General features: G+C 40.2%; 1 protein-coding gene across 1 annotated transcript; it reads left to right on the top strand.

Annotated features, from left to right (window-relative positions):
• Positions 1 to 632: 632 nt before the first annotated feature.
• Positions 633 to 13999, top strand: osgin2 (oxidative stress induced growth inhibitor family member 2). The gene is made up of 6 exons (XM_022674235.2): positions 633 to 804; positions 5713 to 5799; positions 5925 to 6061; positions 6882 to 7073; positions 7843 to 7934; positions 8761 to 13999. The coding sequence occupies exons 1-6, from the start codon at positions 723 to 725 to the stop codon at positions 10079 to 10081; spliced, it is 1911 nt and encodes a 636-aa protein (XP_022529956.1). The 5' UTR covers positions 633 to 722; the 3' UTR covers positions 10082 to 13999.
• The last annotated feature ends 3246 nt before the right edge of the window (positions 14000 to 17245 follow it).

The raw sequence follows: 17245 nt of genomic DNA, 5'->3' as shown, positions 1-17245 counted from the left end.
TCCATCATATTCTCATATTATTCTTTACTTAGTTGAGTAGTTGTTGTTTCTCTTAATATGGATTAGAACATTACTGATGCTCTCAAACACACTAAGAGGCAAGAAATACAAGTAATTAACTCTTGATGAGTTCAGCACAGCTGTTAACTGAAAGACTGAAATTCCAGGTGATGGAAATGCCATGGTGTGTCATCTAAGCAAGAGATGCTATTTTGAAGAATCTAAAATACAAAACCTATTCTGGTTTGTTTAACATTTTTTAAATATAAAATACATAAAATAAAATACATAAAATGCATTTTAATAACTGTAATTACATTTCTACAGAAATTAGAAAATATGGAATTAATTTTCTAACAGTTTATTAACATAACAAACATGAGAATGAGTCGAACTTTTAAAGTTAAGTGTTCAAATCAGAAGGAGAAGGCCGTCAATAAAAGTTTAACACTTTTTGGTTTAGTAAATAATTCCATATTTTTATTCATAGTTTGGATGACTTTAATAATAAGCTACAATTTAGAACAATTTAAAATAATGAAAAAAAATAAAAAAAACACACCTAATTTAAGGTGTGTCCAAACTTTTGACTGGTACATCACCTCCCTCCACACACACACACACACACACACAGAGAAGTCCCTCCACGCGGTGGGCTAAACCGTTAGCACGCGCCGAGAGCATCATCCGGGGACCCTCCCACCGGTGACACGAGACTATTTATGCAGCCCGCAGCCTCCGCCGAGGAGACAGAGCGACCGGGACGCGCGCGGCACGCCGAACCTGAAGCCCCTTCATACGGAGGTAAGCTCCTCTAAAGCCCCGCGCTCGCGCCCCGCACCGCCGCAGCTTTATTTCACGCGCAGGCTCCGTGCACGAGCGCCAACACGCGCATCGTGGCCTACATAGTACGCTTGGCGCGTGACGTTGGGGATATACAGGGCAACGTTTCAGCTCGCGCCGCGTGCACGTCAAAGTTGCAGGCGCGCGTGCACGGTGCTGCCCTTGCAACATGATGCGACAAAGGAGACTTTGATTGACGGGGTTGGGATGTTGGTCATCCCAGCCAACATGCTCGAGCTCAGCATGCTCGTGCTCAGGTTTGGATGACGTTGGCTAGGTGGGTGTAGGTAGGTGTCAGGTAGGCGTGGGTTATGAGGGGGTTTATTGTAGCTATAGTAGCTTATTAAAGCCCACCTGCTGTAATTTCACAGGGGTTCCTTCCAGGTGCCCACACCTGGGTATTGAACCCATAAATATCTCTTAACACATCCAGCTTAGAAAGCCCTGGTTGTGGGTTCAATGCCCAGATATGATTTGGGACCTGGATAGGATTTATGTAATATTAAGGTGGGCTTTAATTACCTAAAATGGCTATGATAAACCCATTTAGAACCCATGCCCACCTGAAACCTACCTATACCAAACTAGTAGAATGTAGGCTAGGTGGGTTCAAGGTAGGTATGGGTTCTGAAGGTGTTCATTTTAGCTATAGTAGCTCATTAAAGCCCACCTTCTGTAATTTCACAGGGGTCACATCCAGTCCCCACACCTGGAAATTAATTGAACCCATACACATCTCTTAACAGAACCCAGCTTAGAAAGGCCAGCTTGTGGGTTCGGTGCCTGGATCTGCATTTAGGGCCTGGGTGGGATCTATGCAATATTAATTTGCGCTTTATTTACCTAACATAGCTATAATAAACCCATTTAGAATTTGGGGCCTGAATGGGATCCATGTAATGTTAAGGTGGGCTTAAATGAGCTAAAATATCTATAATAAACTCATTTAGAACCCATGCCCACCTGGAACCTATCTACACCAACCTAGCCAGGTGAGTATGGGATCTGAAGGTGTTTATTTTAGCTACTGTAGCTTATTAAAGCCCACCTTCTTTAATTTCAAAGGGGTCCCATCCAGGTCCCCACACCTGGAAATTAATTGAACCCATAAACATCTCTTAACAGAACCCAGCTTAGAAAGCCCTCGTTGTGGGTTCAATGCCCATGTCTGCTTTTGGGGCCTGAATGAGATCCATGTAATATTAAGGTGGGCTTTAATGATCTAAAATAGCTGCAATAAACCCATTCAGAACCCATGCCCAACTGGAACCTACCTACACCAACCTAGCCTATGTTTCTCTAAACATGTTTGCGGAATGTAGGCTAGGTGGAATCCAAGTGGAGGAGCTACTGAACGCTAGGGCTGCAACGATTAGTCGATATAATCGATAATGTTGATTATTTAAATTTGTCGATAACATGTATCGTTGTAGACTAATCGTTAATTTGTAATAGTACCACATTACACAAAGTTTTGGAGACAGATTATATATTTACTCACTAAATATCAAACACCCAGACATTTAAATGCCTTTTAAATCTCATGTTCAGCTGGTAATATCGTTTTTAGAGATTGAGGACTTTGCAGAAGTAAATGTTGACTAATCGAGAAAATAATCATCAGATTAGTCGACTGCCAAAATAATCATTAGTTGCAGCCTTAATTAGACTATAATTATTTTTTAAATAGACTATTAAGGGAAGTTGTTAAAGGTGATGGAGCTTGGCATGGAACTGCTTTAACCGAGGACTGTTTGTGTCACCATGTGGTTCAAGTTGGCCCCTTAAAACCATCACACAGACACGTGTATGCATCTATACATACCCCGCCCCTTTAGCAAGCCTACTCTCAGGGTCTTTACAGTCGTGAATCTCTTATGCAAACAAAGCCTTTTCACTATATCCCACTCAGACACAAGCAACACGCCCTCAAAACAAAGGCCTGTCTAGCACTGAATCAATACAGACTGGCACTGTAACAATACAGACTGTTGGAAAAAAGAAGTCTAACTAACTAATGTCACCGAATGACAGTTAAATTGTTTTAAACACTGATATAAACCTAAATAATAGGGCTGTCCCAGGCGTGGATTTGTCCGATCCTTTGTTTTTACTGCTGTGTTCTAGCACCACATGCTCTGGCATCATCTAGCCACCAATAACTGATTGATAGATAACTGATGATTCCAGGCTCGTGTCAGTTATTTAACAGAGAACCATGAAAACCTAAAGTAATGTCTTGATTCAAGAGCTTTGACTGTGTTTGAGACACTTGTCCCCATATGTTTGTCTAGTTTCTGCAGCTTCTACAACATCTTTGTATTTGAATTGCTCTAGGGCTCTTTGTTTTAGGGCTGCAACGATTAGTCGATATAATCAACAGTATCGATTATTTTAATTTGTCGATGAATTGTTTATTTGTAACAGTACCACATTACACAAAGTGCTAAAGACAGAAGAGCAATGGGAGATGGGTAAAGTTTGTGTCTCCAAAAGTGCCCAAACACAACAGATAACACATTTAATTACTAAATATCATTTAAACAACATTCAGATATTTAAATGCCATTTAAATCTCATGTTCTGCTGTTTTTCTTGTTTTTAGAGATGGCAGAAATAATCGTTGACTAATCGACTAATCGGAAAAATAATTGTCAGATTAGTTGACTACCAAAATGATCATTAGTTGCAGCTCTAGTTTGCTCACTAAGAGTATATAAAGTGACTCAACTGACGTGTTTTAAAGGAACTGAGAGCTGAATGGTCAGGGATGAGAGTCAAAGTGGTTTATAAGACACAATATTCAACCTATATACTAGTGAATCTAAAAAAAAAAAAGAAAGTGAAATTCATATATTAAATAGATGTATCACACACGGAGTGATCTATTTTAAGTGTTTATTCCTTTTATTGTTGATTATTATGGATTACAGCCAACAAAAACCCAAAAAACAATGTCTCAGACAATTTAAATATTATGTAAGACCTATTGGTACTTTTGGCAGTGTGGGCAGTGTGCCAAGTCCTGCTGGAAAATAAAATCCGCATCTCCATAAAAGTTGACAGCAGAGGGAAGCATAAGGTGCTCTAAGATTTTTTCTTTCTGTCTGTCTGTCTGTAAAAACATAATAATGGCAAAACTTGTTGTGTACATTCTTCATAAATATAAAAAAATCAAAAATATCTATATATATATATCTATATATATATATATATATATATATATATATATACGTATATATATATATATATATACGTATATATATATATATATATATATATATATATATATATATATATATATATATATATATATATATATATATATCATCAGGTGTCCACTTACACTCTTTTATACGTTACACGTTTGTTTACATACATAACAGTGAACAGTATTTTAGCCAGTCATGCTTTAATAACTGTGACTACCTACTTTAGTCCACACTGTGTGCTAAATATAATAAATGATTAATTCAAATTTATTTGTCTTTAAAAAGTGTATAATTGCTTTTTATGCTATTCTCTTATCATTATGTCAGTGGCTTTAGCTAACAGTCTTAAAATTTTTTAAATATTATGTATTGCAATAATTTCTGGGACAATATATCATCCAAAAATATTCTTATCGTGACAGACTTACTTTACACTGTAAAAATGGAAATGGTCCAAATGACCTTTGTTTACTTTTATGTTCCAGACATGTGAGTTTTTTTCAGGACAGCGACAATAAGGATCATCAATCATAAATTATGGTGAAGTTAAACAGCACTCTCTCTCTCTGTGAGGCGGCGTGTTGTGTTTTTATAACCCGTCCTACATTTTCTTTAGAGAGAAGAGTGTGAAAAACACAGGGCCGTGCCGCCCGTGTGAGTAACTCCTCTGAATGTGGTCAGGAGACTGTTAAAATGGAGCAGTGGGCTGGAAATGCCAGTCTCAAAATCTGCCAACCTCTCTACATAATCAGTGCCCCCCCCCCCTCCCCGCACCCCCCTGCCCTGCCCACTGACCCCCGGTTATGCCTGGAATCCCGCGCCCGCCCTGTGAAAAGAGTAAACAGCCAGAGTCAAAGAAAAACAGGTTGGGACGGGCCGACGCGATGTGCCGAGCGTCAGCATGCCAAGCGCACTTTTCAACGTGGCCAGAAAGACATAAACATGGGCAGCGCGGATTACGGGACAACCTGAGGTGTGATCAGGGGGATTTGCGCCCGCCAGGACGGGACAATGAGCATGCTCAGATAAAACGTCCATTAAAAACGATTATGATTGGCTTTTGTTGGGGATCTGTAGTGCCGCAGTCGGCTCTAGCTAAACAGATTGGCCAATATATACCTTTCGGAAAAATTTAACTTCAAGAAAATCTGTCTTGAAATCAATTTTGTAACTGTAAAACCCCTTACGAATATATCCACACTGATGGTAGATTGTGGTGGTCTGGAAGTAAGGTGTGCTCAGGTAAATTTCTTGCGTATTGCTATCTTTGAAACAAAAAAAAACACAGGTGCTCCACTGACTCATTTAAACCCTGACAACAGTTAACAGTTAGACTGTCATTATCATTGCTATTTATCTTGGGAACGCTGGTGTACTTCATTATTCTCTTTTACTGAGAAGCGCAGAAGTGCTGCACCGTTCAGATACCAATCTGCCAAAGTCAGAGCAGACCTGGCTCTTAAAGGGAATGAATTAGTAAATGTCTTTTGTGCATTTCGAGCCGCACAAGCTGTACTTTTCTTGTCGTTACGATAGCAAAGACACACCGATGGCTTGCATTTATAGACCACTACGGTAGGTTTACTCAGTAGTTACTCAGTAGAATTTCGTTGGTATAATAGATGCTAATAAAAGGTCTTGTGCTTTACACCGTCAGCTCTAGCTCTGGCTGTCACAATGCCTCTCCTGGATGAAAGCTCTCTGCCGAGAGACTGCCCTCCAACTGTGCCAGTGGTCATCATCGGTGAGTCGCCAAAATGTCACACAAACACTTCCTGTACCAGCCTTTACATCCTGACTTCTCCCTCAACCTGCTGTTCTGCATTCTGGAAGATGAGCATGACTGTTCCTCTCCCAACACCTCCTCAGGTAATGGACCCTCGGGCATCTGCTTGTCGTATCTCCTGAGCGGGTACACGCCTTATTTAGATCCGGCTGCTGTGCATCCGAATCCCATTCTTTACCACAAACTTCAGGAGGCCAAGCATCTGCCCATCACTGAACAGGTATGCTAAAAAAGCCCTGAACCAACACAGGAGCTTCTAAAAAAAGTAGTATTGTATTTTTCGCACTTCAAGGCGCATTGTGCATTATGTGACACTAGTAAGGAACAGGGGTGTCGCCATATTTTCCTTCTAATTCAGCAAGCTGTAAAGCTAAGCTAATTCAAGCAAACAAAACTGTAATTCTTAAAAAAAAAACATTTTAAGAGTGCTGCATGTTAAGCTACACAGATTTCTCTTCTGAAAACACTTAATTTGAGTGAGTAAAGTGCTTCTGTTTATTTACACTAATCTCAGATTTCCAGATTTCCACTAGGGCTGGGTGCAGCAGCAGTATCAGCTAAGCGCTAGCAGTAGCCAGCAGTGCTAGTCAGGGTTAGCAGCAGGCTACATTCCAATAATTCTCAATTTGAAACAGTGAAAGAGGTAGAGCTTTGCACAGTTATTGGGTAATGATAATACTGCTCCAGCAGTGCTAGCTAGGGTTAGCAGCAGGCTACAGGTCGATAATAATACTTACCTCTGAACGATGAAAGAGCTAGTGCTTAGCGTGGTTAGCGGCTAATGCTAATACTGCTCCAGCCTTAGTGCTGGAGAACTAAACTGAAACTCCTGTATAACTGTACTTCAGCAGAGTGGCTTTACTGCTCCTTAATACCTGACTGGTAGAATTTGTACATAAGGCACACTTATGATTTTTGGGGAAATTAAAGGATTTCGCGCCTTATAGTGCGAAAAATATAGTAAATGTACACAAACAAATGTAGTGATGAAATGTGTGGTGAAAGTGCATTAACAGGTGTATGTATATGTATGTATGCAGAGTCTGGAATACCTGTCTGAGGGTTTAGAGGGACGTTCTGAGAATCCAGTGGCCGTACTCTTCGATACGCTTCTCCACCCGAATGCAGACTTGGGCTTCGAGTTCCCATCCGTGTTGCAGTGGAGGCTGGAGAAGAAGCATCACGTTCCTCACCTGGTTCTGGGGAAGGCCACACCAGGTGGAGCCTGGCATGTAAGCAGATTTTGACTAAAAAAAGCAACTTCGTGAACTTTGGATGCAAGGCAAGGCGGTGTCTGAGGGCAAGGCAAACCGTAGTTACACAGAAATAAACCATAACATACCCTCACGGAACATTTAGCTGATTGTGGTCTGGGGGTTTCATGTGTTGTGTCATGTGAGGGAGTGAATGAGTGATGTCAGTGTGTGGTGCATTCTGGGTACTGGAGTCCAGAGCTAGGAGATCACCGGTAGACACAGGTGCAGGAGGAATGTGCAGCCTGTACAGAGCTAGGATACTAGCTTATAATAGCTGAACTAACTTGGACTTTTTTTTCTCTCTCTGTGTACATTTTACTCGCATGTGACTTTAGTAGCACTGCTGAGGTACATTTATGATGAGAATAGCACTAGCATAGGCAAATGTATTGTTCTTCATCTGCTTGGATATTAAGCTTAAATTATAGTTTCATAGTTACTTTCTCCAAAAAGTAAGTCAGAATACATTTGTGCATTCAGTTTATGCAGTAAAATGTAATGTAATGTGAAATGTTTAATTTTGTTTGTTTTTGGGCAATAAATTTGGTGCATCTCTACTAGGAACCCTCAAAATAGTCAAAACATTTTCATCTTAACATGAACTGTGTTGCTATTAATGATAATACAAGTTCCAACAAATGTACCCAAGCATGTGGTGTACATTTTTGGGGTGGTTGAAATGTTGTTAATGCAGGATGAGTAACTTTTTATTCTGTTTTCTTCTGTTTTCTTCTGTTACTCCCAGGCAATGGAAGGATCCATGCTGACCATTAGCCTGGGCATTTGGATGGAGCTGCCAGGGGTCAACTACAGGGACATTACCCCTGGCAAGAGGAGGTATGCACTTAGGCCAGAAGAACAAATATACTAAAAACAAAAACAGGTATGATTTCTAGATTTTTAACATCCAGAGGAAAGCAAATGAGTCCAACTCTGATCTATGAGTTTGTACCAGAATGTCAATTATGTTTTACCAGAATGTTTTAGAGCAGGGTTCTTCAGTTCTGGTTCTGTTGGGTCAGTTTTCAGCTCAGTTTTGGGTACTGTGTTCATTTGGTCCGGTTAGCTTTGGCTTTGGTTTCACACAGACTACCACTTATGCTTATTACTCAAAGTCTGAACCCTGGTTTGAATCCCGGTCATGCAGCTTGCCATCAGCTGCTGGAGCCCTGAGAGAGCACAATTGGTCTTGCTCTCTCTGGATGGGTACAGTAGATGGTGCTCTTTCCCCTCATCACTCCTAGGGTGACGTCGATCAGCACAAGGCTGCGTCTGTGAGCTGTTGTATCAGAACCGAGTTGCTGCGCTTTCCTCCAAGCGTTAGCGCTGTGATGCTACTCGGTAATGAGGCGAAGTCTGACTGCACATGTGTCGGAGGAGGCATGTGGTAGTACTCACCCTTCTTGTGTTAGGGGATATACAGATGAGTAGCAGCTGAATGGGTAAGACATTTGGCCTAGCTAAATTTATATAAATTTATAGATCAAAAAGCTTTTAAATGCTTTGCAGACGATCTGGATAAGGTGTTAAGGTAAAAGCTCTCTTGATCATTAAAGAAACTGCTATGCTAAACCACCAGGACCGGAATTAAAGAACCATGCTGTGTAGTGATTTCCGAATTCCAAAAGATATGTTAACGCATTTTCTGTGGTATTTGCTGTAGGAGCGTGACCAACGACCGGGCAACTCCGGAGGAAATCTCTTCCTATTATAAGAATTACGTGAAGCTCATGGGCCTTCAAAAGAACTTTGCCGACAACACTTACGTCACTTCCGTTCAGAAACTCCACCGAGGTCTTGACGGCGACCTTGGGAAAGAGAACGGCACTGAAAACGACACGGAGAACGGACCGAGGAATGAGACACGGGAGAACGAGTTTGACTACTGCGAGCAGAATGGAACGGACAGCGGTCACAATGGAAGGGAAAACGGCTTCAGCAACGGCTTCAAAAGTGGAACGGAGAACGGTCGTGGAAGAGGCAAACCGGGAGAAGAGGAGAACAGGAGAAAGATGAGCATTGAGGACGTGAGGGAGAACGGTATTCCACAAGGAATCTCGCAGGGATTGTGGGAAGTCAGGGGCTACCAGCAGCTTCAGGGTGATACCCATGTTCCTTTCTGTCTGTTTGCTGAGAATGTAGTCTTAGCGACAGGCGCATCCGATTCTCCGGCTCGTCTGGCTGTGGAAGGGGAGGATCTTCCCTACGTGTTCCACAGTGTGCGAGATCTTGGTGTTGCCGTCAACCGCCACGGTAAACTGGGACCTGCTTCTGACCCGGTTCTGGTGGTGGGGGCAGGCCTTAGCGCAGCTGACGCTGTGCTGTGCGCCTGCAACCACAGCATCTCTGTGCTGCACGTCTTTCGCAAAAGAAGCGACGACCCGAGTCTCATCTTCAAACAGCTGCCAAAGACGCTGTACCCCGAGTACCACAGAGTCTACCACATGATGTGCTCTCAGACCTACGCCACATCGCCCATCGCCAACAACTGCAGCGCCAGTCAAGCAGTCCCTAGTAGCGCTTCCTCTGTACTGTTCCCAGACTACACCAGCTTCCCAGAGCACTGTGTGCTCTCTTTCCAGCCCGACATGCGCTGCGTTCTGAGGGGATCCAATGGCGTTCTGAAAGCCTTCAAAGTGTCGATGGTGCTCGTTCTGATCGGGACATATCCCAATCTGTTCTTCCTGAAGGAGCAAGGTCAGTACCTGGGCTTGGACCCCAGCAGACCCATCTCTTGCAGGCAGAACCCTGTGGACATAAACCCCTACACCTTCGAGTGCAGCGCCGAGCCCGGCCTCTTCGCCATGGGTCCCCTAGTGGGGGACAATTTCGTGCGCTTCCTGAAGGGCGGCGCTCTGGGGATTGCCAGCTGCCTTCTCAAGAGACAGAAACAGATGAAGAAGAAAGGGAAACTGATCGCCGACGCAGGAGAGTGTGGGAGAGTCGGGCGAGGGGACGGCAGAGGCAGTGGGGGGTTTGTCTGAGAAATCGTCTTAATAAAAAAATTCTGGGGGTTGCTTTTGCAGAAAAGAAGGAAGTAAGAGCAGATTATTTTTCCATGTATGCAGTGGATACATATATTTTTAACTCTACAGCTTTCTTACTGTTTTTAAATGATAGAAGATAAGATAGATGAATATAAACAGTGTCTTTTTCCTGCTGTCTTTTTCTCTCTGTCTTACGAAAAAGGAAAACACAGGATGCAGGAGCAATGTGCCAATATTTCATCCTTCATATTTCATCATATATATTTCATCTACAAATGAGTAGGGAGTTGTTTTTTCATGATGTTGCACATATTGTAAATTGCCTTATTTTTACATTGTTACATGTTAAGATAGTGTCTTGATTTTGGACCTCGCCCATTCCATTTTCAGCGTGAATTTAACTGCACTATAATGGTGCAAAAGAGAGAGCAAAGTGTCTTAAACACTAAAACAGGAGAGTCAAACCTGTCCACATTGGACCAAGCAGGAGCACGTCATCAATGGGTCGAAATATGGCTGCATAAGCAATAGGGTAAAAATATTGAATTGCGATATTTTTACAATACACAATATGTATCGTTATATTTTCATACACAGAATAAAATGAATTAGTAGTGTAAACAGTGATTTTTTTTAATACAAAATTGGCTGCACTTAATCCAATTAAACATGGCTAATAACAATTTCTGTAATAAATAGTGCCGCAAATATAAAATAACTTCATATTGCCAAGCTCTAGATTGAAAATTGACCAACTGACTGAACAGGTCAGCCACTGCAGTGTGTACAGGTTTGGCACCCCTGCACAAGAGGACAATAGAGTGGCTGATGCAGGTGCATTTTAAAAAAAATTAAACATCTTTAAAAAGTTGTGAAACTCATATATTGTATAGATGTATTACACACAGAGTGATCTATGTTAAGTGTTTATATCTTTGATTGATGATATTTATGGCTTACAGCCAATGAAAACCCAAAAATCAGTGTCTCAGAAAATTAGAATATTATATAGAGCAATTCTGGTCATTTTGGCAGTGTGCCAAGTCCTGCTGGAAAATGAAATCCCATTTCAAATCTCCATAAATGTTGTCAGTAGCAGAGGGAAGCATGAAGTGCTGTAGGATTCTGTGGGAAAACAAAACTGCACTGACTTTAGACTTGATAATAAAACACAAGTTTGATGGAGATGTGGATTTCATTTTCCAGCAGGACTTGGCACACTACCCACACTGCCAAACGTACTAATTGGTCTTATATAATATTCTAATCTTATCTAATCTAATCAACAATAAAAGAAACAAACTCTTAATATAGATCTCTCTGTGTTTAATACATCTATATAATATATAAGTTTCATATTTTGAACTGAATTACTGAAATAAAGTTACTTTTCAATGATATTCTATTTTTTTGAGATGCACCTGTATGTAAAACATGTATTATTATTACTGTTACCTTTTTCCAGATTAAAGCCCTGCAAAAGATTCAAGAACTACAAAGATACGCACAATTAAAATGTTTAGCAAGGCGAAGGTAGCAAACACTTTTTTAAGATATTATGGAGCCACTCATCACTTATGTCCTTGCCTTGGGCCCAAGTTCTTAACCTTCAGACTGTCCTCCTCTTCTCAGATCCCAGTTTTTAAGAATAGCTGACCCCGAAAAATAATGGGACATGTTGAAAAATGACGGCGTCGTGAGCCCACAGTGCACAGCTGTTCTCTGCTCACACTCATTTCACTAGAAACAGAAGACTGACCAGTCTGAAATAGTGTAGTATTCTGTAGGATTTACAGTGAGTAGCATGCAAACGTTCTGCACTTTTCTTTTCCTTCTCTGAACTTTGAACTGTGGTTGACAGGACTGGGTTCCGAAATGCATCAGACCTGATTATATTTGCTTAATAAACCAGATTAATTTTCTTTTTATAAACCTGAACTTTTTAACAACTGAAATGTTAACAGATGCCACAGATCCCTCAGAACATCTTTACTCAAAAATAACTTTTAATAAGTATTTTTCGCACTATAGGGTGAAACTATCAATAAATGTCTATTTTGTGGTCTATTTTCATACATAAGGCACATTTTATGCCACTCTAGTAAGTTAACTAGTATTAGAAACAGGGGTGTCGCCAAGTTTTCCTTTTAATTCAGCTAAAGCTAAGCTAACATAAGTAAACAAAACTGTAATGCTTAAAAAACATTTTAGATGAGTCAGACAAGTTAAACGAGTGCTGGATGTTAATCTACACAGATTTCTCTCCTGAAAACTGTTTATTTGGGTGAGTAAAGCGCTTCAGTTTATTTACAGTAAGTTTAGATTTAAAGCAGGAGCATTAGCATTAGCAGCTAACCGCTAGCGGCTAGTGGTTAGCAGCTAATCCCACCTGATAGCACTACACTGAGCAGTACTGTATGTTCTGGTAAGCCAGGGCAATATTAGCTAGCGTAGCTTGTTTTACCATGGTTAACATGCAAAATACAGTCAAATATAACTTACTCACCTCTGAATAGCCAAAGAGTTATCGCTCCGCACGGATAGCGGCTAAGGCTAAAACTGCTCCAGCAGTGCTAGCCAGGGTTAGCAGCAGGGTACAAGTTGATAATACTCACCTCTGGATGGCTAAAGAGCTAGCGTTTATCGCGGTTAGCAGCTAATGCTAATATTGCTGGAGTACTAAACTGAAACTCCTGCATAACTCTGTATTTCAGTGGAGTGGCTTTACTGCTCCTTAAAACCTGACTGGTAAAATTCATACATAAGGAGCACTGACTGATTTTTGGGAAAATGAAATTATTTTAAGCGTGCCTTATAGTGCAAAAAAGATAATGATAAGAAGACACACCCAGTATGCAAATGGAACCAGAAGCCATGTCGTATCCGTTAAATGTTTCAGTCGTTAAAAGTCTGAGAGATATATTATTAAATTATTAAATGTATTAAATAGTATTAAAAGGTATAAACATCTCTTAGTTGTGTATTCAGTTGGCTTATTGAGTGCATTTCTAAGTAAATTGCTAAGTATTCTGTACAATTTTTATTTTTCAAAGATGGGAGAACAAAAGTATTTAGCATCAACTTACTTTAAAAAGTTAATGCACTAAGAGCTGCCACTACGATCAGGAGATCGCCAGTTCGAATCCTGTTTATGCAGCTTGCCATCAGCTGCCGGAGCCCTGAGAGAGCACGATTGGCCTTGCTGTCTCTCTGGGTGGGTACAGTAGATGGCACTCTTTTTTTCCCCTCATCACTCATAGGGTGATGTGGATCAGCACAAGGCTGCATCTGTGAGCTGATGTATCAGAACCGAGTCACTGCGCTTTTCTTCGAGCGTTAGCACTGTGATGAGTTGGAAAAAAGGTGGAGTCTGACTTCACGTGTTGCATCACTAGTGATAGGGGGAGTCCTAATGATTGGGTTGGGTAATTGGTCTTATAAATTTGGGAGAAAATGGGATAAAAAAAATTAGAAATGCAAAATGTTGCCCTAATTTTTTTTTACATAAATCCAACAAATCTTTTTGTTTTTTCAGTGTAGGAAAAAAAATGGATGTCATTGGAAGCTGAGTTTACTGAGCTCAACCGGCCTGAACTGGTGAGACTGTCTTTTTTTCCCAGACGCTGCCAGTTCAGTGGGAGGTACAGTAAGATAAATTCCTGTCGTTTCAGAGGTGTAGAGCGCACTGATTGAGCCAAGGCAAGAACAAAGGAGGAGGCTGTGCGCTCAGTGAACTGAAAATGATGCACAGGATTTCAGTAATGAGCTTTTCTAGTGCTTGTCTGCAATCTTCCCTGACTCAAAAGACCAACAATCACGCACACATAGCAAACCGCAATGTCCGTGCTCTCCAGAAGTGCTGATATTTTAAGCACTGATAAGAAATTTCTATGCAAAGTGTAAAAAAAATAATAAATGTATGGGCCTGAATAATAATAATAAAAAAAAAAAACAACACTCAAACTTTACCATTTCTATTGAATGTAACACTTTTCCTTTGGACAAGAGGGAAAATTAAACAAAGTTTAACAATTTAGTTTATATTGTGTGTAATTATTATTTTATTTTTATATAAAGTATTATGCCTTGAGAATTACATCCCAAGGCAGAGAAATACACTCTTAAAATGAAAGTTAATACATGTAATGGTTAATTTAGTGATGCCATAGATGTGAACCACTTTTGGTTATATAAAGAAACCATTTAAGAACCTTTTAGAAAATGAGTTCCCAACATAATGGTCCACATAAAAATGTAATCGACCATTAAAGAAGTCAACATCTACACCAAAGGGTGGGATTGCAGGTTATAATCCCAGATCAAGCTGCTTTGCCATCAGCAGCCGGAGTCTGAGAGAGAAGAGTTGGCCATGCTCTCTCTGGGTGGTAGGTAGGTGGTGTTGTCTATACCTGGCAACCCAGGCTGTGGAAATGCGACTTTGGGAATATCGGTAAATTTGGAGACTACAACATACCCAACAGATTTCTGTTATGTAACACAAAGTTCAAATAAGAAAATACTGGCTGAAGCTCAAGAGCTGTCAGTGCTTAAAGTGTTGTAAAAAAGTTGTAATTCGTAATGGTCCTTTACATTTTAATGTTTGGTACAATGTCTTATGTATTGGCAAGATTTATACTTTTTGAAACTATTGATACTGATATTATGGTTTTTCACACCTACATCTCATTACATCATATTACAATCCCAAGTATGGTTCTTCTGTGGCACCTTTCAAAATACCTTGTCTAGCGCCATTAAGAGTTAAAGGTACAATAAGCATTTTTCTTCAAAATCCCTGTACAATTAACGTTAGCCAAAATGAATATTACCTTTTAATAGGACTGATAAAACATAGAGTACATAGTGGCATATTGTTACAAAGTGGCTACTGGGCAGTTTAAAAAAGTAGTTTGTAAACTAGCCTGTAGGAGAGATGAAAAAAACGACATATTGTACCTTTAATGTTGTTTTGACCTACAGTTTAATAACCAATCCGCCAAAAAAGTGCTTCATTGACTGTTTTCCGATGGTTATACCCAAGCAAATCCATTCATTCTTAACTCTTAAAGAACATCTTGTCTTAACCTCTCTTCGCTTCTTCATTGTGCCAAATTTTTTAAACTATTTTTGTTTACACTAATGTTGAATTTCCATTCTTTCTTCTGCTGTGAGTCTCGACTTCTTCAATCTTCCAGCATCTGTCCCTGCAGTAGGTAAAGCATGTAGCAGCTGAGAAGTTACATTACAGTAGGATTTGTGCCAAAATATATAACAAAATTGCCATTTCTATAAAGCAACGTGATGCTATAGAACAGGGGTCGGCAATAGGTTGTTTGAACTGTAATGAAAATGCTTCTCTGGTGAGCTTTTGTTTATATTCCTCCCCTGTCCCTCTCTCTCTCTGACTTTAGTTTCCGCCCATTCTTGGGCTCCCTATCTCTTTATAAGGGCGTTTATTTTTTATTTTTTGCGGTGTCCCAATTCACTAGCCGGGGCAGCGGTAGTGTATTGGACCGCGACCCTGACGACACGGGTTCGATCCCGCGTGAAGAGCAGGTTTATTTGTGTGTTAATTTTTTTTTTTTTTTCTTCTTGGGTTTTACCTGCTTTGAGATCAACTGTTCTGCAATTGGGTTCAACAACCCTCTGGGCTGGAGAGCTACTAGTCTGTAGCAGCACTCCATCCCCCATAACACTTTTTTTTGTGGCCTCTACATAATGGCCACATAATGGTTTTAATATGTGTTTTGTACAAAGTATTTTTTATTATGGACAAATAAAACTCTTTAAAATATGTTTTGGCTTCCATTCACTTACCACACCCATACAAAACACACTGTAGAAGATTCAACAATGAGGTTTTGTAATTTGTAAACTGATCAGCTTTAAACATGGTGATTTACAATTGGAAACATGGCAACCTGTAAGCTTGAAATCTAAGAACTCTATACTAGTGCATCTAAAAAAAAAATAATATCATTAAATAGTTACCAAATAGTTACCAATGAAAGCCAATGAAAAACTCAAAAATCAGTGTCTCAGAAATTTGAATATTATATAAGACCAATTTGTACTTTTGGAAGTGTGGGCAGTGTGCCAAGTCCTGCTGGAAAATGAAATCTTTCGCATCTCCATAAAAGTTGTCAGCAGTTCTAGAAGTTCTAGAAGGAACCACGTTCATATACGAGTGTGAACAGTGTGTGAAGAACATTTACAAATTTCAAAATCTCTAAAAGTTTCTGTAGACATTGCGTGTTGAAACTTTTATTTTAAATAGTGTTTCTGTAAAATATTTTCGAACAGTCAATGCAGAATGTTACCAGGTTAAAAAAAAAAAAAGTAAAGGCTTGATACAGTCCATGATCTGATGTACCATGTGACCACAGTTAATATACTCTTAAAAATAGAGAAGTTTCTGAATGCTATAGAACATGAGCTCCTAACCACAATGTTCTGCTGCCCTCAAACAAAACAAAAGTATTGATATAAAATAGAAACATTCAGTCATTAGACTGTTAGGGTGAATCCCATTTCTCCCCTTGGCCCTACCCCTTACCCCTACCCCTTCTTTTCGAGTGTAATCCTTCCCCTTGGAACGGAGTTACAAGGGGAAGGGGTAAAATCCTACCCCTAGGAATTGGGACAACCCTTCAAGCACCCGGTGAAAGGTGAATCTTATTGAAAATAGCCTCCATAATATACTAGAAATTGTATATCACACTGGTTCCCAACACTGGTCCTGGAGCAGGTAATGTGTTACAAAAACAATATAATGTGCAAGAATATGGGTCCTCAGTGACAGAGGAATCACTGGTATATCACAATGACGTTTGTCAATGAACAATAAATACATAAATAAATAGCACTGATTTATGACCAGGCTACTAGCGGTGGTGTGTAGGTGACCCTGCTGGGCTGATGTGATGATAGCAGTGGAGCGCTAAAGTTCAGTAGCCTAGCTGCTGGTTAACTAGTTAACTTTAGGGCATTGTATGTGTACAGAAAGGGGGCAGGAGGTGCAGAAATTAATTAATATTGTCCATTCCTTAATTCCTCTGTGATGGGGAGCTGAAATTAGCTCTGATTATTTTTTATTTGATTTATTTTTTCCGTTCCGCCTTAAATGCGGTAGCGCCTGCCTTCTGTTGCACCATTTAAGGT

Source organism: Astyanax mexicanus, chromosome 6, assembly GCF_023375975.1.
Source record: "Astyanax mexicanus isolate ESR-SI-001 chromosome 6, AstMex3_surface, whole genome shotgun sequence".
NCBI lineage: Eukaryota > Metazoa > Chordata > Actinopteri > Characiformes > Acestrorhamphidae > Astyanax > Astyanax mexicanus.
The sequence above is the reverse complement of the archived record's forward strand: the minus strand, read 5'-3'. Positions and strand labels throughout refer to the sequence as shown.

Excerpts from the sequence above, each read along its gene's own strand:
- osgin2 (XM_022674235.2), top strand. The coding sequence starts at position 723 with ATGCAGCCCGCAGCCTCCGCCGAGGAGACAGAGCGACCGGGACGCGCG. Across the intron at positions 805-5,712 it reads TGAAGCCCCTTCATACGGAG|CTCTAGCTCTGGCTGTCACA; the intron begins GTAAGCTCCTCT and ends TTACACCGTCAG. Across the intron at positions 5,800-5,924 it reads TGTGCCAGTGGTCATCATCG|GTAATGGACCCTCGGGCATC; the intron begins GTGAGTCGCCAA and ends ACACCTCCTCAG.